Source organism: Ostrinia furnacalis, unplaced genomic scaffold, assembly GCF_004193835.3.
Source record: "Ostrinia furnacalis isolate ACB-3 unplaced genomic scaffold, ASM419383v2 OfSCF2841, whole genome shotgun sequence".
NCBI lineage: Eukaryota > Metazoa > Arthropoda > Insecta > Lepidoptera > Crambidae > Ostrinia > Ostrinia furnacalis.
Window position 1 is genome coordinate 142907 of NW_021133080.1, and position 21574 is coordinate 164480.

The following is a 21574-nucleotide window of genomic DNA, read 5'->3' on the forward strand; positions in this document are numbered from 1 at the left end:
TAAATCTAAATTTTGTATTTACAGAATACCTATATGCCTATCACAAAAATGATTTGTCAATTGGTATTTGCGTTTATGTCAATCCATAACTGTAAAAAAGTGATGCAAGAAAACACTATTACATTTCAAGATTTGACAGAATGGGATACATCAGCTTAACTACAAAAAAGCATTTTTGAGTTCGCCGTTAGACAAAATAACAAAATTTTGATTATTAAAAAAATAATTAAAATAAATGCAAGTACCTACCTACTTTGTGTCTGTACTTTACACAATACCATAACGATGGGCAAAATATTAGAATTAAAAGCCGTAGAAATGAAGACTGAGTAGAAAATAGTTCCCGGCGAGATGCCTCTTTCGCTCTTTTTTATACAACAAGAGCGAGTGAGAGCGATCATTCCATCTCATTTCCAACCAAATTATGTATTTGAATAGTTTGTAAGATCAATAGTCTGACTGTTACGCTGTCATTTGTTTTTAACTCTACACCGCACCAACGTCAGAACTATACACATATACATATTTATTATAGAATTATGTACAAAATACAAAAAGCTTGATTTATATTCAAGGTCAACGTAAGTAAATAAATTTTAACTTAACAATAAACCATATCACATACCGCAACACATTAAAGATAGCATCGTTACAGCAAGAAGCAGGAACCATATGCAATGACTCGAATAAGAAATTGACCTTGAACTCAAATCTTACACTAATTAAACTTTACGTTCATCATTCCAGTTACATTGAAATCCTACAAGAATCCTTAAACAGTATTTTATATAACAAAAAAAAGAAGAAATCTTTAACAAAATATCTTATTCACAGTTACTACAATATTGTTTTGAGAAATAAGATCTTTCATAGGTTGCTGCAATGAAAATAGTTTTTATACCTATTATAATCGTTAAACCACATTTATTTTTAAAATTAACTTCATAAAATATCCCTGTTTTCTTATACACAGGCAGGTGTCATTTCTTCAAACTACAATAATCCTTTCTTAAATTATTCTGTAGTCAGAACGGCATATCATGTAGTGATGTTCAGATTGATTAAGCAGCTTTATTTCACCCTATTTGCTTGTGCGCAGGTTATAGGTACAACTATTGCAACTTAATTATTTACAAGGATTTGCACGTTTATATTTTTTGCCCTTAAGACAAGTTGATAAGGTTTAATATTAGGTAAAGGCAACAGGTAAGCTAAGATGCTAACGACACATCACTGAAGAGTCGAGAATTAATAAGCAAATTATGGTCAGTATACCAATAAAATAAATTACTGCTCGAGTCGAATAATTTATGCACCTTACTCACACGCCATTCGCGCGTTATTTGCTTGACGTTTTGGCCCTACATTGCGTCTGCGCCGTCTTACTACTTAGTCCTACCTGAAAGATACGAAAAAAATAATTTGCACTGGTAGCTAAATTACCCAAAACAGTAGAACTGAGCAGTAGGACTGCAAAACATAGTTGTGCTCAGCAGGGTTACTCCGAAACACTGTTTACGTTTAGTTGTCCGACAGTGGAGTCCCAGCTATGACAATGACAGGAGGGTAGCGCCCTCCTATCGTCAATATCATACTGCAGGGTTTCTCAAGGTGGGATCCATTCGACACTAGGGGGTTCGCAACAAGATTTACGTAATGGTGGCAGAATTAAGGTTGAAATATTGCCCAAAATTACTCGTAAATTGACTCCATTTGCGACAAGAAACAGGTACACCCGTCACATATTAAAAATACATTTTTTGGCACTTATATTGGAATTAAAACCTTATTATTTTCTTTAGAAGGGGGGACCTTGGAAACTTTAACAGGGGTTCGTGGAGCCGAAAGTTTGAGAAACCCTGTCATACTGGGTTATCAGTTCAGATTTTTGCCACATTAGAAAAAGTAGTGTCCATAACACATTTAAGGTAGCCTTTCGAACTAAGCGTCACAGACGCAGCGTCTTTAGCTTTGGTCTTAAAGGTAGCCTTTCGAAGCGAGTTAGTCACGCGGCGTCGGTAGCACAAGACCAAAGCTAAAGACGCTGCATCTGTGACGCTTAGTTCGAGAGGCTACCTTTACAGGAGGGCGCTACTACAATCAACAATGCTGGATTATAAGTCCTGATGTTTGCCACATCGACCTGTCACCGTCGCTCTTAATGGCATCTCGATTTATGTGAAAGGGATGGACATACGAAACTTCAGATTACGTCACGGAACTTTTTTCAGAGTAACCATGCAGCCTTCATATTACTCTAGACGTCACGACTACTGACCGATTGTTTAGCGGTGGCGCCCGCGGGCTCCGTAATGGTTGCCTCCGTCTCGGCTGTAGCGGCGCTCCTTGCGTTCGTCGCGGTTGCCACGCGGCCTGTCCCGACGCTCGCGATCACGGTTCCACTCTTTGTCGTGGCTTCTGTGGAAAACCGTTTATTTTCAAACCCAGAATCGAAAGGATATTTAAAAACGCTTAGATTTGTTTCTGATGAAAAGATGTTGGCATATTACAAGAAACAAGCCTCATTTTCTAAATCACAAGATGTAATCCGTAAGTGGGCGTGGCTTGCCGTTTTTGTCTTTGACTTGAGATTTGAATTCGTATGTGGGCGTGGATTGTCGTTTAATTTGTCTTTAACTTGAGATTCACAGCAATTTCAGGGACTAATAAAAAAAAGAATGAATTAATTAACGAAGGTGCGCGCTGTCAAGAAATCATAGCATAATCTAATCTGTCAACATTGTAATCGATTAAGTTTCAATTATGCGTAACGTTGCGATAAAGTGCGTGAAATGCGACTTTTTATTGGCCCCGAAGGCAAATGAGCAAAGGATGATAACTGAGGATCTAATACAATAATTTTACTTTTATAAGGCAGTGGGAATATAGTTCCCACTCCATCATATTTCGAACGTTATCTTATTGTAAGGTCCAAATCAAAACTAGCTGGCCGATATTAAAATATAGTATACATGAATACAAAAAAACCTACCTAGATTCTCCCGCAGACCGGCTGTCCCGGGATTTGCGGCGCGCGGGCGCACTGGTGGGCTTGGGCCGCGGCGATCGGGACCGGGAGCGCGACTTGCGGCCCTTGGGCGAAGTCTCGCGCTCACTGTTCAGATTAAAGTCGTCGAATCTAGTGAGGGATAGCAACGTTCGTCAAATTATTGGCTAACTACGTGGAGGGTGATTCTCGGTAAATCGTTTTGTGTGAGAGCGCTTTCATTTTAGGCCAGATAAGTTAGATACACACGAGGGAACAAATGTCCCGATTCATTTTAGGCGAGTAAGCCTTGGATAGACGAAGGTATAAATGAAACACATATCCCGAGAAATTGCGGTTCATTTGCCGTCAACAACTACACGAAATATCTTAGGACAATGCGGCGCTTGCTTATTGAGCAGCTGAAATGTGGATGCGACAAAACACTGTTGCAATATCGCATAGTTAAAGCTTTACGCGTCATATTCGGGGATATTTTGTCCCCTTGTGTATAAGACAACCGCTCTGCTAACAACTTTTACATACGATATAAAGACTATACTGTAGGTAAGCTACAAAGCAGGAGTACGGGTGAAATATAAGGTGCGCCATATTTTTCTCCCGCACTCCTGCGCAAGTTGCATAAATAAATCATGTCTGATGATAAATACAACAAGTAAATGTCACTCTTAACTAAATAAGTTCGCACGCTCTGCATAGCCGCCTAAAATGAAAACGCTCTGACAACTCTACTTTCAAGCTATTTAATTAATTTAAGTAAATACCTAGTTACAATTTTTTTGGTAAATTCGCAAAGCACAATCTAGTTATTAAGATATGAAACAAAAAGAAACACCCAGGATTCTAGAATTCTAAGAGAACAAAATACAATGTATAGGGACCTCTTAGAAATCCTTGTTTGAAGAAAACATCACTACACTCACTTGTTTTTAGGCCCTTGCGTTGAGCTGTGACTAGAACTGGAGCTTGATGAGGAGCTGGACGATGAAGACGAGCTTCGCGACCTAAAAATGATACACAAGTTTATAAAAAAGTAGTAAATTTTGTTTCACATATTTTAGCGCTCACCAGTTGGCGCCACTGTAGAGTAACGTCACTGTCACTTGCTAGTGACGAGGACTATCGCATTTGCACTCACCAAGATGGCGTCACCCAGTGGTGCCAACTGTTAAGACTAAAAACGATAGCCCCCAATATGATATTTCTAAAATGCTGCTCACCTTCTTTTACTGTTCTTTTTGACAGGGGAAGCAGTTTTACCATTATTGTCTCCTTTATCTTGTCCTTCCTTCGAACTTTCACCTTCTTTGGACTTTTCGGCATTTTCTACAAAAAATAAAAAAAATGTCATTCGAAATTCGCTTTTTATCCAACATTCGAAATTCAAGAATGAATGAACTAGTGATTGAAGAATGAACGAGTGAATGAGTAATGAACGAGTGAATGTGAAATGAACGAGTGAATGAATGAGGAATTTTTAAGATTAAAATCTAGACCTGCTCCACCCGCTTTTGAGGAGTTCCCCTTTTCCTCATCGCTTTCCCACAGCTCGTACTTAGAAAGGTCGGCCTCGTCTCCCGATTCTTCCTCCTCATCCTCTACGCCTTCCTCCTCTCCCTGCGACGCTGAAGGTTTGCTCTGAAACAAAACCACCGCAATAGAATCTATAATTCAAGAAATTTTTTGTTCCATTAACGTCCCCGATTTTGAAGTTCCTACAAATAGTTACAGTATTTAGGATACAATGTCCTATGAATAATGCTTTGGAAACCTTTGTGGACTTGACGCTAATGAAACAAACATAACTGAACGAAGGCTAGCTATAAACAGTTTGAAATGAGATCAGAACTGAAGCTAAATAAATGCAAGTGGCCAAAGAGTTGATACAAACCTTCTTCTTGCGTTTGGATTTCTTTCCAGAACTCTTTTTGACCTTTTCAGGAGGTTTCACCGTTAATTTCAATCGATTCAACATTATTGGCTTGGGTAAAGCGAAGCTTTTGAAGTTGCCGATCACGGGCGCATTTTCATTTAAATGAAGTTTTTGTGCATCAGACTTATTATCTTCAGCACTGATGAGATTTATATTAAATTTTTTAGAAACATTACTAGGCATGACAACTGGTCCAGGATCAAAAATGTCACTTAAAAAAGGAGTATCACCAGTATTGCCATCTAATTTCTGTAGTTCCCTCTCTATGCTACCTTCACAATTAGATTCTTTCTCCCATTCCTCATCATTTGTTAGGTTAATAGTTTCCACATGTTGTACATCATCATTTTCATTGTTATCATCAGGATCACCTTGGTTGTTATCAGCAAAATTTTCATTTGAAGTGTTTTGGTTGATTTGCTGTAAATTTTGAAGAGCCAACAAAAGAGTGTTGGTATTGATTCCAGTTAGAAGATTGGACAGATCTAAATTAGCCATAGGCTGAGGCTGAGGCTGAGACGGTTCTTGTGCTGATATCTCAATCTCTGTATTCTTCAACTCTTCAGACACATTATTAATTTTATTTTGATTTGATGAATGTTCAACTTTATCACATTGATTATTAGTTTGTTTGAGATCATAAGAATTTGGCCAATTTACATTGGAGTTAGGCGGAATAGTGATTGATTCAATAATCTGTATTTGTTTTGATGGAATCACTGTATTTTTGGACATCTTTTCTGGAGGCAATGGGACATTGCTAACATTTGTCTCTGACAAAGATAGTATTTCATTGGATAGTTCTGCTGGTATAGCTTGTGGTTCTTGCAATATCGGCTGATGTTGTACTATTGCAGTTTGATCTTTATCCTGGATTTTTGGATAATTATTTAAAAGATCTAGTAACATATCGCGTTTACTTTCAATAATTTCCGGTAATTTCTTTTTAGGTGTATTTTGAAGTGATAAACTTTCGTCTGTTGCATACAGCATATTGGAAATAGGACTTGGATTCCTAATACTAGGTGAACGGTTTTGTTTATCTTGTGTTGATTCATCCATACTATCATTTTTATAGAGAGCGTCATCATCTTCGTCCCACGTTGTCTCGTACATCTTGTGAACACTATCATATTTTTCGAGATCATTATTTTGCTCTGGACTTTCATTGGCTTTATCATTCATGTTGAAAATATCCATAATACTTCGATTTTTAGAAGACGGATTCGATTGCACAACGTCAAATATGCGTGATGTATTTTCTGTAACACTTATATTAGGTGTTGATTGTGCAGGCTTATCAAATGGCAAAAATTGATCATCAATTTCTATGTTTTGTACATTTTTCATAGTAAAATCTAGAGATCTGTTAGTTTTAGCATTGGAAACATAATCAGATTTAATTGGGGGGTATACTTCTTTAGGTGGTTTTTTATTGAATCGTGTTATTGGATCATTGATTATGTGGAAAGATTGAGATTTCTTAACAGAATACATGTCTTCAATTGGTTTACTTTCAGGTATTTTAGTCCCATTGGTACGTTGGACGCCTTGTGTATTAAAAGAGTAAGTAGTATTATTAGGTAAAGTTCGATTAGCAGGCCGGGTTATCGGTTCATTGGATATGTGAATAGTGTTCCGAAAAGCTGCTCCATTTCCTTTCGCCCAATAACCCTTCTTTCTAACATTGTCTTTAAATTGCTGATAATTTTTAGTAGTTGACCCCAGTTTTGTTGGAATATATTCACTTGAACATCCATCTGTGTCAATGGGATTGTCATTATTCCTGACATTCATGTTGCGCAAATTACAAGTGTATATATTTCCAGTCACCAATGGAGACTGCTGCACTGTTGGTTTGGCAGTACTATAGCCTTGAAAAGGGGGATTATTATTATTTACTGGTCGGACTGGTGACTCGGACAAATATTGAATTTGTGTATTTAGAGGTTTTGTGGCAACTGTTGGTGGCACATTACGTTTTTTCAATTTACGTCTGGATTTTTTGTTTTCCCCATACACCCTTGACAAGAAATTTTCATCTTCACTGTCGTAAGAAATTGAATCAGAGTCTGAATCCCGCACTGATGGTCTAGTTGATGTCGACTTTTTGTCATTTACCACAGTTTTAGAAGTGTTTGATTTAGCAACTTTTTCAGAATCTGTATCTGGGTAGTTGGAATCCTGACTGTCTGATGAACTGGAATGTGATCTCCCGTGTGAAGACTCAGATCGGCTTCTGCCTCTGGAACGCCTATCATCATTAGTACTGATTGAACTTCCAGCAGCATGTGTTTCTTGCTCATTACTTCCAATAAATAAAGTTTCAGCACTCACACTTCTCTGACGTGCAGAGAGCTTAGTTTGCATTTGATCTTTTCTAGATTCATCTTCACTGTCACTGGATAAAATAGCAATCTCATCAGGATTTGGTATTCTAGGAACAATCTGCTTTTTTTGCTGGGCTGGAGATTTTTTGTCATCATTTGGTTTCGCATCTACATGACCATCAACAAGACATCCAGTTGACAGCAGTCGCTGCCTCCAGGAAAAGATAGTTTTGAAATCTGGCGCCGGCTTGTCATACAGCCATTCAAATTTTTCAGTTGTAATTTTACAGTTGCTGTAAACTATAGCAAAAGCTGCTGCTCTGACCCTTTCTTCCAAAGTGTATGTGAGTTGATAACTATTTGTTGTTCCAGGGAATTTGTCATTGTTGGTTGAAGAGACCATATTTTCCATGACAGGGAATCCTTTGACTGGGGAATTAGTACTGTCGCGTTTGCTCTTCTTTGATGCAGTTTCATAACCAGATGAACCTGTGTGATCCTTATCTCCAATGCTGGAATACCTTTTACGGGATTGAACATTATTTGGTTTGTAAGCAGGTGAGGAGTGATCTTGTCTATGATAAGTGGATTGGTTTGGGAGTTGATGCCTTCTAAATGCCATTTTAGAGAGAGGGGGAACCTCGCACACAGAGCCATCACTGAGGCTGCCTTTTATTTTCTCATTTTCACTATATTTTGACTGTGACATTTTTGGTGCAGGCCCTGGAATATGATCCAGTTTTGATTGCTTCTGCAGCATTGTTCCTTGCAACTCTTTGAATGCTGCTCCTTCAGTGATGCCAACCTGAAGGCAGGAAAAATAATCTCCACTTTAATAACGATGTGCTTCAAAATTTTAATGCTCTTTAATTTAATATCTTCTTAGCTTCAAAATCCATAATCCCCTGAATTTTAAATACAATTTATGACAAGCAAATGATTTTATAAATTCATAGCAAAGAGGTAGTCACTTTATCAACAGAGTTGCTCGGTGTGACTACTATCTGTGAATGGTTGAATAAAATGGTAACATGGAAGATGGTAGATACATACCTTATTTTGTGGTTCACTCTTGCGTTTGCGTTTCCTCCTGCCAAACTCGTCAATATCATCATCCGAGGATGTGTCCCGCCGGCGGTACTCCACCACCCCACGCTCATTGTAGCCTCCGCCGTAGCCAGTACGAGCTTCCACCTGAAACCAAGTTACTTCGTCAAATAGAACGTCCAAATTATCGATTTAATACAATGAAAATAAGAAAATACACGTACTTCACCGAATTTCGGTGCATTACACACGTTACATGTATGGCGCCGGGCCCAATTCACGTTTGCACATTTGTTGCATTGCCAATCATCTGCGTTGAAGAGTCCACGGGACTTTTCTGCTGCAGACTTTCCGATCTCAGTCCCAAGTTTCTTTTTGAAAGACTTTCCACCATCAGGTCTCTCTTTATTACATCGATAACATGACACTCGACGCGCAAAATTGATATTTCCGCAGTTTGCGTCGCTACAAATCCAGTCTCCGTCGTTCATTTTGTGCACGGATTTCTACTCGACTACAATGGAAACATCTTGACATCCATTAAAAATAATACTATCGAGCGATAGAAGACTATTAGAAGCTAACTTGTACACAATTAGTAAATAAAAGAGAAAACATTGACGGTAATCACCACTTTCAAAGAAAACCAAGCTCACTTTTACGAGGAAAGAAATCAAGCTTCATGCCAGATGCCAGCCATGACATGATCCAGAAATAAAAAAATGTAAGTAAAAACCATAGACTGATCTATACATAGACAAATATTTATTTCCGGTTCCGGGTGATAACAAAACGCATCATGTAAGAAAAACTATTTTATTGTTTTTTATGTTATGAATATTCTCTTCTCAAGGAATCAATTTATCGATATTTATTTTATTTTTGGAGTCTAGATTTGTCAAACATAGTTTTTATAGATATTTGCTTAGGTACTAAACACGCGAGTACATAAGTAGACAGGGTAGGGACATCATCCCATCATTCATCATCTTGAAAAATGAAGGAAGGATACCCAATACGATTAAACCAATTTGATGAAACAACCAAATTAAATTGTTCAAACACAATGCAAAAACAAAACGCAGGAAATTCGCACTTGCGTTGTTTGATGTTTTTTCCCTCCCCGTCCCTAGGCTCGCGCGCAATTATATCTGTCAAAAATTGTTTATTGTTAGGTTACAAATTGGGAAATCTAACTAAAAATGGATCTTTTTATATCAAAATTGTGTTTCTAAGATAGTAGAACAAAATGTTACAAACTTGTGAGTCATCATTTTTCGGTTCTAGTTTCGAATAAGAAACCTACTGGATTTGCACTGAGCTGTCAAAAATTACGCGAATATTTTGAGTTACGGGGGAATTTACAGAATGTTCTCACACAATGTATGAAGATGATAACATTACCTGTACACCAAAGCGTTACGCACTTTCAGAAGTGACAAATTCTACTAACTATGTGTCGCCGACAGCTAACCTCAAGTTGCTAACGAGTGTAGCGTTGCAGGAGAATGATCTTGTGAGTTACAGCAATGTGCCACAATATCCAACCCCGCCACCAAGTGCAGTGCACAGGAAGGAAAAGTCACTACAAATTTTGTGCGACAGGTTGGTAATGTTCACCTCAATACCTTGACCCAACCTCCACATACTGTATGTGAAATGTATGCTTGTTGTGAGCTTAGTGTGTATGTTATGCAGATATACACTTCACAGTAAATGTATCGTGCCTGTTCTATTCTTTAAGATTTAAATTCTGTACTTCTATTCCATAAACTATAATTTGTTTGGGTGAAGAACATATTAAGGTATTAATCAGGTTTTTAGCATTCATTTTATGAAATTGAATAACTAACGAATGGTTAACGAGACTGTACATACTCCTGAATTAGCATTATGAACTGTGTGACTAAACTAAGCTATTAATTTTATGATTCAGGTTCCTGGAAATGTACCCCCTACACGGAAATGGGACTGTTGAAATCCAGTTGGACAGCACTGCAGCCCGATTGGGCGTTGAGAAAAGGAGAATGTATGACATTATAAATATTTTGGAAGCAATCCAATGTGCTGTGCACAAAAGGAAAAACACATACCTATGGTATGGAGGATCAAGACTGAACTCCTTCTTGAAGATGCTGAAGAAAAAAGGAGAAAACCTGAAACTGTCAGACGCTCTACGAGGACGTGCCCCGAAGCCACCGGCTCCCAAACACAAGACCCTGGGGGTCATGGCACAGAGGTTTCTGATGCTGTTTTTAGTTGAACCACCTGTAAGCTTCTTTAATTTCATTATTATTTAGTCACCAAAACATTTAACATCAAATTATTTATTTAACTCATGACAAATTACAATTTTCAAAAAAGATTTATTACAAAAAGATTTTGCTTAGATCTGGATTGTTAATTTTAATGAACTTGAGAGATAGCATATAAAAGTCTGATGCCCGTTTTCACCATCAATCCCTAATTATTAAGTGCCCCCTTTGAAAACAAAATTCCTGTTATGTGTTACCATAGGGATCACTAAAAAACTAGGGAATGATGGTGAAAATGGGCATCAGAGATACTGTAGTGTACACCATAGTTAAATACATTTTTTCTTTTATTGTCTTATCCCTTACAAAAATAAACTTAAATTGCTTAATTCTAATTCAATCTATCTAAACCATACTCTTTTATTTCAGAACAAATTAATTAATTTAGAAATGGCTGTAAGGGTGTTAATTGACACAAACAACAAAAACAAAGCAGCTCTCTCACCGGAACAGCAAGACCGCCAACACAAGTCTAAGGTCAGAAGGCTTTACGATATTGCCAATGTTTTCATTTCAGTTGGATTAATTGAAAAAGTTTCTGGTAATAATACTATACTGAAAAAACCTGTCTTCAAATATGCAGGCCCTATTACTGATAATGTTATAATGACTCCCCCAATCACACCTCTTACTGTGTTTGATGAACAACAAACACCTATTTGCCATGTGTTTGCCGGAAAGTCAAAACGCAAATTGGAGTTTACAACTCCAACAAGTGTCAAAGAACGGAAACTAAGTGTCGGTTCCCCACCAAACACACCGTCGCAAAAGTGGGATGAAATATTACTTGTAGCTGACATGGAACTGAATAAAATTAACAATCACAATGTGTTGTGATTTCGTAATTATAGTGTATGGTTTAATATTTAAACATACTTTTTATATACCATTGTCTTCCAGGGGGCATAATAATGTTATAGAGATATTATATGACTGCTACTTATTGCTGTATCTTGATATTATCCTTACAATGTTGATATTATTTTGCTTTTATTTATCAATACTGCAATTAATCTTTATGCAACTTTTTGCTTGAGACTGTGAGAAGTCATTTATTAATGAAAACTTTAATCAAGCCTTTGCAAGGATAATAACAGATATGTAATAAACTGTTCCTATATAGTTTTTTATACTATTGTTGCTCAGAATTTTATAAATTATATCTTTGTCACAGACATTTTAGTGCAATGAAGAAATCATTATTTAAATAATGTTTTTATATGTACGTAATAGAATATTTTTAATGTAAATAAGCAAAATTTATTAATTTACTAGACATTGAAATAAAGATTAATATTTATAGTATAATACAGACATTTTAGAATTCAGGGTGAATATGAAAGTTGAAGACCAAATTAGTAAATATATTGATAACAATGATCTGTTAGAGTAGGCGCACACCGTCGATTTTTCGTCGGCCGATAGTTTAGTCGGGCTGTTGATCAGTATGGGCATGTATGGGAGTGCGCACACTACGCCGCACCGATTCGATTTGGCCGATTCTTCATACAATTTGAAATCGGGCACAACTACTATCGGCCAACTAAAAACCAACAGTGTGCGCCTACTCTTATGTGTGTGTCTGCGCCAAATAGACTCGGTAATTTTTAGTCAAATAGGTAAGATATAAGCATGGGTTCCCTTCATAACATAGAATGTCACGACAGCGAAAACGCTGCGTTGAAGGTTCATCAAACTGATGGTTTGCCACATCGAACGTTGCGTCAGCGAAAGTCTCGATGTCGAACCATTACTACATCGAATAGATCTAAGTCTTGACACCGAAATTGGGTAGTGTTTTTTTTTTGTGTTATCAAAGTGTAGCCTTCGATATCAACAAAACATTCGCTGTGTTAACCATTCGACGCTGTTATGGTTCGATATCGAAAATTCAAGACATTCGATGTAGCGTACCATCGCACAGTGGAACGTTTTATACAAGGTAGACGTTCTATTCTATGTTGTTTTAAGTGTTTGTTTTTAATGATTTCCTAGTAAAGTATATCATTATAGGTAAGTTACTGTCGTAGATTCACAATAATTTAGTAACTCTATTAGGGCTTATTAGCTAATGATGCGATAGAATCAATGAGAGATTAGTGATAAATAGTCTAATGTCTAAATAATATGACATTTCGAGTAATTTGTAAGTTAAAATACCTTTTAATTATTTTTGACTAGGGTAATAAGAAGAAATAAAAAATATATTTGATGAAAATAATTTAATGTTCAATTGAAAAAATAAGAAATAATCAACTTAAATTATTTGACTAAAACCTAACTAGTATAACAAAAAAACTCCTTAAAACTATAATTCTAATTATTTCTAGTTAACTTAGCGTCTATAAAGCAAGTGCTTCCTCACGTCAGTACTAACGCCGCGACTTCAAAAGCTCCTGGGCTTTCCTCAAATGTTTTTACTCCTCTGGAGAATCGAAAACTGCATTAATGTAGTCTGCCGCAGTGTGGGAACCACTTGCACGGGTGGCCATAATAAATCTGTGCAGCAAAGGACAATTGGGAAGGCCCGTGCGAGGCGAAGTGATCCTTGACTCTTTGGCGTTTTTCGTCATCACTGCACTCGAGAAAAGCCTTTTGATGGCTTCCACTAGGTGTAGCGCCTTCCGAAGGTTCTTCGTCTTCCGAAGAGAACTCTTCGTTGTCTCCCAAAAAGTCAAACTTGAAGTATTCTGTTTCAAGCCAGTCTTTATATCTGAGTAGGAACCTGGTAAAAGAAAATACGAATATGTTATAAATAAATAAAAAATGCAATGGCACATTAAGTATTTACTCAACAATTGATTTTCAATTATTAATTAAATAGTGCTTAGTCACCTTTCTTTGTCGGATCCCGCTGACTTCCATTTTTCTTCAATTTTCAATGAATAATGTCTTATTTTCGACTTCAGTCGATTTACAATGCAGTACTCATGTCTTGACACAACAGATTTAGACATTACAAACTGCAGAATCCTTTCATTTCGCTCCGTCTGGCTTACAGAAGCCCAAACTTCAAATAGATCCTTCATGGAAATCGAGACTATTTGTCCTGAAACATGAAAAACAATGTTGTAAACTCGTGCGAAGTCTACTAATAACTGATTTTAAATGAAGAGGGTTAGAGCTTTAAGATAAAAGTAGTGTTATACAGGGTGTTAGGTAAATGGGTACCTATATGAGCCGACACTAGCCCATGTTAACATGGGCATATAAATGGTATACCGAAGTCAGAAATTTGATATCATCATTTTGTTTTTTTTTAATTTTCATACAAAATAAATTTTATAAAATCCGATTTGTATGAAAATTAAAATTATTAAAATGAAGATTATTAATTTTCTGATTTCACCATACCATTTATATGCCCATGTTAACATGGGCTAGTGTCGGCTCATATACCCATTTACCTAATACCCTGTATATCGTTTCATCCACGAAGACGCGCCCCACTTTTCTTCCGCTAATGTTTGAGTGTTATCGGTACACGCTAAATTATCCATGAGTGCACACACACACTACAATAATGACGCTCGGATTGCTCGGATCAAACTCCCCGCACCCCGCGCTTCCCTCGGCCAAAAATTGATAGGGGCGCGTCTTCGTGGATGAAACGATCTAAACAAAGGTGTACTCAATTGTAGATATTTGTTAAAGTTAAGGATTGGGATTTTTTCAAGTATGCAATAGGCGAAATTCATTTTTTTTTCTCGAGAACAAAAGCTAGTCCAAATCTACAAATTCAATAAATAAATAAATATCCTTAGACATTTTACACTGCGCTTCTAGTCCCAAACTAAGCAAATAATAAATAACAAGTGTCAAGTACATACCTTCATTAATATTCTGCATTTTTTCTTTCACGCTCACACACTTACGACTTATAAAAATAGATCACACAACGACGCAAAATTGCGAATAGAATTATTTTTCATGTTACTTGCCTTTTATACATTTCTACCCTCATTACTAATGGGGTAGATAATTACTAATGGGATAAATCATCAGTAACAGCACAGATAACATAATGGTATTTTTGAGGTCCCTGTTATCTGTAAATCATCATTAAGATTAGAAAAAAAGTATAATTAATTAATGAGTTTCCGGCGTGTAGCTTGTATGAAACGATCCACCGTGCATCGGTTTGATGACCGATGCAGCGTTTTCGCTGTTGAGACATTCGATGTAGCAACTTTCGGTATGGACTCGGATAGAATTAACACTCAGTATCCTCAATATTACTTGCAATAAAAAAAAGTTTACTCAAAAGATATGGCTGTGCCCAGCCGGGCTAGGATACGCGCCCGATAAATCTTATCGACGATTTTAAAGAACAAATATAAGTATTGGGCTTATCGTGCAAAATCGATAAAATGTCACGATAAAAGTTTACCGTGGCGCATATCCTAGGCCTACCTACTAGTTCACTGTCAGTGTTATTTTTATTTGCTTAAAAGATTGCTAGTTTCTATTGGCGCGAGACATAATATTGATTAAGATATTAAATATCTGTAACTGTATGCAATAAATAACTCACTCTGTATTCTATGCAATTAAAGAATTATATTTTTATCAAGTTAAAAAACTATTGTTATGACAAAACTAATTGAATTAGGACCACAAAAATGTTAAATTATTTAAATATGAAATAAATGTGCTACTTATAAAAACTGTTCTAATGCATTTTATATGCGGTGGAGATTATAACATAAATAAATATATCTAGTTTTATTTATTCTTGTTTCCACCCTTATGTATTTGATCGAATAGATCAAATAGTTTTAAAGTTTTTGAGTCTAAGATATTTAATAAAATGAATTTATTTAAATACATTAGCCAAGTTTTGACTGAAATTCTTGTGGCTACTAATGACTACAAGAAAATAGCTAAGAGAGAAAATTGTATAATGTGCCTTATGAATATTTTTGACTTGTATTTTAGGACTTAGTTATTGTTTAAAATATCTTGTGGTAATCAACTGCCCCCGGAACCCTTGACTTAGTAGTGATGACTTTGAAAATATACAAAATTGTATAATTATTATTGTTTATTACTAATATTCTTTATTCTAAAAATGATTATTCGCGTTTGTTTTACACGTTATTCAAAAATAATGTGTATAGTTTTATAAAAGTTGCTTTTATTTTATATTTGTTTTTAAACTATAGTTGTATTAAACGATAGCCACTTAAAAATTGAGTTTTTCTATCCTTTATTATTCTTTATTTTTATTTAAGTACAAAATAAAACAATAGATTTTTTGGACAATAATAAATTTATTCAAAATAATTACATTATTTACAATTGATAAATTTTTACAAGACCTACCATAATTTAATAAATATGTGGGTTTATGTATAACGATACAGTAAACATTTATTTAAATGATATACATTGAACTACACTTAGCTAGTAGGTACCTTTAAAGTATTCATATACAATAAGAATTTTAAATACATTTGGTTTGCAAACAAGGTAAATTTAGCCTGGATAAAGTTTTTGAAATTGCCGATGTAGTATGTGTATGCGCCACCCTCACACTAACATAAATTAAGACTATATATTTGACGTTGCTGCGTAAACTGACTGACTCAATATACTCGCATCGCACAGTATAAACTACTTTCATTGTCAACTCCCGGTCCCCACATTACATGGCGACCCTGCCAGTGCTGCCTTAGGGCAGTGCTGTGCAATAAAATAATAAAATAAATTGGTGTATAAATAAATGGACTAAAATGGAAAAATGAAATCAATTAAAATCAGTGAATTGGAAGAACAAGTGAAATAAATGGAATGTCGGAGAATTTTAAGAAGATTTAAAAGTAAGAAAAATGGAAATGCTGGCTGCCGGGCGTAGATGGTGCCAGATGGAGGTTTGGTGATGTGCTGGGCGCTGGGAGAGTTCGAGTCAGATGTTGGTTAATTGCTGGCTGCTGGGAGAGTTCGTGTCAAGGTTCCGGATGCCGTCGGATGATGAAGCTCGCGTTAAGGAGATTAAAGAATTAGCAAGTACCTACTAAATTACGTATTTCTTAAACTTTTACATTATTTTTAAATATGAAAAAAAAATATTTACATTTTAAATACTTAAATAACTAATTTTGTAATTCACATGTGGCCACTGTGTAATTTGTGTATTTTTTTTTAGAAAATAAGAATTTAACGTAGAAGGGTCAAATTAAGTAAAGTAATTTTGAAGTCTGAATAATGTCCAAAATTATAACATTATTAACACATTTATAAATATTTTATATTAATTTGCAGTTTACTTCATGAAATATAAATTTCAATACCTTTAAAAGAAATTGGTTAAAGACTGTCTATTAATTGTTCATTGTAATTAATTTTGTTTGCTTAATTAAAAGAGTTTTAATTGCAGATTTAATATCACTAGAATTGGTATTTGAAATTATTCATTTCATGTTTATGTAATTGATTAAATGATAATGTTATTGAGTTCAACATCAAAATATTTCTTTAGGTTCCCACTATACTGTTTTGTCAATTGTAAAAAACGATATTGACGATATTGAGTTTAGAAAGACTGAATTAAAGTAGTAAATTTTAATCTGTAGAATCTATCATTATCATATCAAGGTAAAAACTGGCACAACTGAAAATGCAATATTATGTGTAATGTGTTTTTTATAAATTAGGAAAAAGTAAATAATTAATTTGACCCAACTACTGTAATATGTAACACTTTAAGTACTTAATATATTTTAAATTCTGTAGATCGTAAGTAAGAAAACTTTGCGATGTATAATTTTTGTGGCGATATTTTCATGGTACCTATGTAGGTATCTAAATTTACTATTGAAACAGAAACCTTGTAATTACTATTTGAATTGGAATTTATAGTTTTGTATATCTAACAATTACTTTCTTTAAAATTTAAATATTGTCTGTTTCGTAATAATTTGGAAGTAATGAAATTATTTTACAACATCTAAATATTTAATTTGTACTGTAACATCTTTAAAAATCTGTTTTTCTGTCTGTGTAGATTGTTATGTTTGATAGTCAAAAAAAATATCCTATTTAAATATCAGTTTATGTGGAATTTTCTAAATTAGTCAACTCATTTACGTATTTCTTTTTCTCTAAAAATATGAATGTAAAAACAAAAAAAATATTTTGTGGTCTGTAAACTTTTGGTGTTTTTTATGTTCAATTACTTTTTACAATTATGATTTGTAATGAAAATTATGATCATTTGAAATAGAGTTTTTCTCGGATTTTAATGTATTTTGATGTTTTGTTTTGAACTGTTGTAACTAAATTTAATATTTGAAAAAATATTGTAAACCAATTTTTTTTCTTTTAAAAAGGGGGGAGGTGTAGTATGTGTATGCGCCACCCTCACACTAACATAAATTAAGACTATATATTTGACGTTGCTGCGTAAACTGACTGACTCAATATACTCGCATCGCACAGTATAAACTACTTTCATTGCAACTCCCGGTCCCCACATTACACCGACATCTAGAGTTAAAACGTTCTTATTACAGATATTATGCTAGTTTTTCGACGTCGCGGTGGGTAAGTATTTAGTAAGTGCTCAAGTATGTAAAAAATATGGCAGCTACTACCCTGGATCCTAGACATGAGTCTAGGATCCAGGGTAATCCCATGAGGGTTAAGTGGGACATTCTTATTTTCCTTGTTGTCAGAATTTTCCCACTTTCATAAACATAAAACTGAATTAAGTACTTTCATTATATAAAACAAAAAACTACTTTAAAGATATTTTAAAAATATTTTTCTTATGTGCGATTCAGACAGTCAGGACTGCAATTTGCGATTTAGTTTTCAAATAGCCCGTTTATTATGAGTCAATTTATGTTTACTATTCTGAATCCCAAGTAGTTTAAATTTAAAAAGTCATTATTTAGCGTGTTAGCACTGTATTCACCAACGCGATTTTGATTTATAGATTTTTTGCTTACAAAAAAAGCTCAATGCTTTTTCTGAAGCAAAAGTTTTAAATATCATTTCGGCAAAGGCAGTATACCGGGCGGCAAACGACCGGGAGGGGACAAGAAGAATGGCAACTGGCACTGTCACACTTGCTCGATCATCGGGAACTGTTCCGGGCCCTCCGCCTGCGGCAGGGCTTCTATGTCGAAGAAGCTGGCGTGGAGGGCGACCACCGTCACAGTAGCACCTGCAGAAGAATAAGATAACTTCTGTTAATATGTTTCTTTCTAAGAGACTGAAATTACTGACAATTCTTTGCCTTTAAACTTTGGTCCTTCGAGCCGGATAATCTCTTGAGCCTTATCCATAACATGTTAGAATGTTTGGGGAAACTAACTGGAGATTGATTGTTATTAATATGCCAATGAAAGGTTTAGTTTATTAATTCAATATTATTATTAGGTAGGTAGGTACTTATTTAATTTTAATTTTCAAAATGGCAAGTACAAATTAAAAAAAGTATAAAACCCATGAAGAAATGTTATGTGTATCATCTCATTTAAGCAAAAAAGAAAATCTCAATACTAGAGCAACCTAATAAAGCGTGAAGCGCAAACAATTAGAAACTTGGAATGTTAATTGCATACTACCTTTTTATGGACTGCTGTGTTTATATGGAAAATTGATGTCAGACGCCATAGGCATTTTTATACTAGCATGAATGAACGGGCTAACTATGTAATGGAAACACTGTTTCTAACAATATCATAACAAGATTGGAGACCTCAGTCAAACCTAGGACTTTTGTGAATGTAATATGATCTGTATTTCTGTGTATTGTTCTAACTTGTGAATAATCGGATTCGCATTACGTCCTATCCCAATCTGTGAAATTGTGGTCATAGAACTATTTGTAGTTGTTGCTTGAGTTATACCTGTTTTCACCATCAATCCCTTATTTTTAAGTGACCCTTAAGGTTAAAAATTAGGGATAGATGAAATGTTCACCACATGAGCATTAGTTTTCTAGACGCTTATTTTGACAGATTCGCATTGGACATAGCGTGAAAATGCTCTTATGCATACTGTGCTCTTACCTAGTACCCAGAAGAGAACTGCTCCCGCACCGGCCAGGTAGCAAATGGCCATGGAAGCCGCACCGGCTACCATGTACTGCTGAGTCTTCGTCAACTCCCAATTACCGATCTATTCAGATTATGAAAGTAAGGAAAAGTAGGTTAAATAACACTCAACATTCAAGTTATTATCTAGAAATGTTAGTAAGGACATCACAATTTGTGTCTCAGATACCAGTTAAGGGTAAAGAAGAATAGGCAAGTAATCGAAACAAGTTAGGCTGAACATTCTTAACTTACTTTGCGCTGAAAATTGATATGAATAATTAACAAAAATACTGTCTCAAATATTAATCTATATTTCAATAAACAATCTGATAATTACCTTCCATGTATTTGGTCCTGCAGTCAATTTCTTATAGCCAAAGAAGCTTGCAACCATAGCAATGAGTAGTAGTGGTGTTGTGATTCTGCAAATTAGGTTTTCAGTTGTATGAGCTGAATTTGATTGAAATACTTCCAGTTAATTGAATAGAGTTATACTTACAGGCAGTAAGCAAATAATCCAAGGAAGACGACCAAATAATTAGCTTGGAAATATTCTACATTGCGGTAGAATCGGCGCGATAGTCTCGGTACTGATCCGGGTGCCTGGTTTAAAATGTGTAAAAATTAAATTGAATATAAACGATCTTTTCCTTATGTACTATGTACAGTCAAGTTTGGAGTAAACAAATGTTACAACCTTTAATATAAACACTTGACTGTTCTGTTACATAAAAACTTTTTTTTTTTTATTGAACAACTTAGAGACAGTTACATTGAGACAATTACATTTAGATATGTAGCTTTAAAAACCACAAGGGTTTGATGTAAAGCTAACGAGTTTGCAGTGGGTACATTCACAATATCACATACAATTACAGAATTATAAACCTTAAAATTTTCAGTAGCAACAAATTGGGTCCATGGTCGTCGAGATGCAAGCATCCCCATCACCACGGCCGGGCCAGCCCCACTGCGTAGGGTTTGCACCAGTCTAAGTGTAAATAAGAAAATAAATAATTATAAAGTTGTGAATCTTCTTAATACAATTTCAGCAATAGAATAAGCATGCAAAGCTCTAGCAAATAATAAAAAAGCTCAATACAAAAGTATTAGTAAGTTGTTAGTAAACATTTTTTGAGTGAAGTAGGTAAGAGCAGTCTGAAAATTATTTGATTTTTTTTTCTGGTATCTAAAACAATTAATCATGGAGTCCCAACACAGATGGTTGTATGTATGTAATTGTTGCAGTAGTGCAACATGTAATTAATTTCCATAAACTGAAATTATTGGTCAAAGCATAAAGTAGCAGACGGGCAAGTAACAGATTCTTAAATCGTTTTTAAATAGAATTGAAATTGAATTATCTGTAATTATCATATTTCATTAGTTTTACACAAAAAAATACACTATTGGCGCAAAAATAGTTTAGGATTTAAAGATATGGTGGGTAGGGCAGACATGATTAATTATTTATATTAGGACTGTTCTAATGATACGCATGAACATTGCGGAAACATTGGCAGCTTTTACATACCAATGATAAGGAAACAATAACAAAACAAAGCGACTGCACCACGTACAACAAAATGTTAGTAAAACTTACAGCTCCATATCATTCACATACTTTTGGAAACCCTTCTTTTCAACTGTTGCGTTCATTTCTCCTGAAAGATCAATATTAACATTTTCAGACATCTTGATATCCAAGTAATATGCTTTATTTCAATATTTTTTCAGTGATTTCGTGGCCTTTTTTTCGTTTTCGTCAATAAACTAGAAATGTCATTAATGTCACTTTTGCCTATCTGTCAATTTGCATTTTTTAAACTTTCGTTTTTGCTTTGAAGCTAGGTTGATTAGCCGTAGACATCTGTGCAGCAGGATACATTTTTTTT

The 21574-nt window shown here is 35.1% G+C and overlaps 4 protein-coding genes across 9 annotated transcripts; 1 reads left to right on the top strand and 3 right to left on the bottom strand.

The window, feature by feature from the left end:
• Window positions 1–22: 22 nt before the first annotated feature.
• Window positions 23–9001, bottom strand: LOC114356628 (putative uncharacterized protein DDB_G0282133). 3 transcript variants are annotated; one of them, XM_028309883.1, is made up of 9 exons: window positions 8542–9001; window positions 8324–8464; window positions 4899–8075; window positions 4504–4645; window positions 4228–4333; window positions 3931–4011; window positions 2993–3139; window positions 2279–2418; window positions 23–1399 (listed from the first exon to the last, which is right to left on the bottom strand). In XM_028309883.1, the coding sequence occupies exons 1-8, from the start codon at window positions 8806–8808 to the stop codon at window positions 2286–2288; spliced, it is 4194 nt and encodes a 1397-aa protein (XP_028165684.1). In that variant the 5' UTR covers window positions 8809–9001; the 3' UTR covers window positions 23–1399; window positions 2279–2285. The 3 variants fall into 3 exon arrangements, with proteins under 3 accessions (XP_028165684.1, XP_028165685.1, XP_028165686.1); XM_028309884.1 differs by lacking the exon at window positions 23–1399 and having other exon boundaries at window positions 2025–2418; window positions 2993–3115; XM_028309885.1 differs by lacking the exons at window positions 23–1399; window positions 2993–3139 and having other exon boundaries at window positions 2025–2418.
• A 139-nt stretch (window positions 9002–9140) lies between these two features.
• Window positions 9141–12090, top strand: LOC114356633 (transcription factor E2F7). The gene is made up of 3 exons (XM_028309890.1): window positions 9141–9922; window positions 10254–10587; window positions 11002–12090. The coding sequence occupies exons 1-3, from the start codon at window positions 9699–9701 to the stop codon at window positions 11467–11469; spliced, it is 1026 nt and encodes a 341-aa protein (XP_028165691.1). The 5' UTR covers window positions 9141–9698; the 3' UTR covers window positions 11470–12090.
• Window positions 12091–12839: 749 nt separating this feature from the next.
• LOC114356642 (uncharacterized) lies at window positions 12840–14902 on the bottom strand. Its single transcript, XM_028309925.1, has 3 exons — window positions 14463–14902; window positions 13468–13681; window positions 12840–13357 (listed from the first exon to the last, which is right to left on the bottom strand). Exons 1-3 carry the CDS (start codon window positions 14479–14481, stop codon window positions 13078–13080), a joined length of 513 nt encoding a protein of 170 aa, XP_028165726.1. The 5' UTR covers window positions 14482–14902; the 3' UTR covers window positions 12840–13077.
• Window positions 14903–18144: 3242 nt separating this feature from the next.
• On the bottom strand, window positions 18145–21473 carry LOC114356639 (prenylated Rab acceptor protein 1). Of its 4 annotated transcripts, none has more exons than XM_028309922.1 (7): window positions 21304–21473; window positions 20568–20670; window positions 20179–20282; window positions 20017–20101; window positions 19932–19937; window positions 19653–19761; window positions 18145–18802 (listed from the first exon to the last, which is right to left on the bottom strand). In XM_028309922.1, the coding sequence occupies exons 1-7, from the start codon at window positions 21372–21374 to the stop codon at window positions 18699–18701; spliced, it is 582 nt and encodes a 193-aa protein (XP_028165723.1). In that variant the 5' UTR covers window positions 21375–21473; the 3' UTR covers window positions 18145–18698. The 4 variants fall into 4 exon arrangements, with proteins under 4 accessions (XP_028165723.1, XP_028165721.1, XP_028165724.1 ...); XM_028309920.1 differs by having other exon boundaries at window positions 21283–21473; XM_028309923.1 differs by lacking the exon at window positions 19932–19937 and having other exon boundaries at window positions 21304–21472.
• Between the last annotated feature and the right edge of the window lie 101 nt (window positions 21474–21574).

Excerpts from the sequence above, each read along its gene's own strand:
- LOC114356633 (XM_028309890.1), top strand. The coding sequence starts at position 9,699 with ATGTATGAAGATGATAACATTACCTGTACACCAAAGCGTTACGCACTT. Across the intron at positions 9,923-10,253 it reads CTACAAATTTTGTGCGACAG|GTTCCTGGAAATGTACCCCC; the intron begins GTTGGTAATGTT and ends TTTATGATTCAG. Across the intron at positions 10,588-11,001 it reads TGTTTTTAGTTGAACCACCT|AACAAATTAATTAATTTAGA; the intron begins GTAAGCTTCTTT and ends CTTTTATTTCAG.
- LOC114356628 (XM_028309883.1), bottom strand. The coding sequence starts at position 8,808 with ATGAACGACGGAGACTGGATTTGTAGCGACGCAAACTGCGGAAATATC. Across the intron at positions 4,646-4,898 it reads AATCCAAACGCAAGAAGAAG|AGCAAACCTTCAGCGTCGCA; the intron begins GTTTGTATCAAC and ends GTTTTGTTTCAG. Across the intron at positions 4,012-4,227 it reads AAAAAGAACAGTAAAAGAAG|GTCGCGAAGCTCGTCTTCAT; the intron begins GTGAGCAGCATT and ends TATCATTTTTAG.
- LOC114356642 (XM_028309925.1), bottom strand. Across the intron at positions 13,358-13,467 it reads GCGGGATCCGACAAAGAAAG|GTTCCTACTCAGATATAAAG; the intron begins GTGACTAAGCAC and ends TTCTTTTACCAG.
- LOC114356639 (XM_028309920.1), bottom strand. The coding sequence starts at position 21,374 with ATGTCTGAAAATGTTAATATTGATCTTTCAGGAGAAATGAACGCAACA. Across the intron at positions 20,671-21,282 it reads TATGTGAATGATATGGAGCT|ACTGGTGCAAACCCTACGCA; the intron begins GTAAGTTTTACT and ends ATTTACACTTAG. Across the intron at positions 20,102-20,178 it reads GGATTATTTGCTTACTGCCT|AATCACAACACCACTACTAC; the intron begins GTAAGTATAACT and ends CCTAATTTGCAG.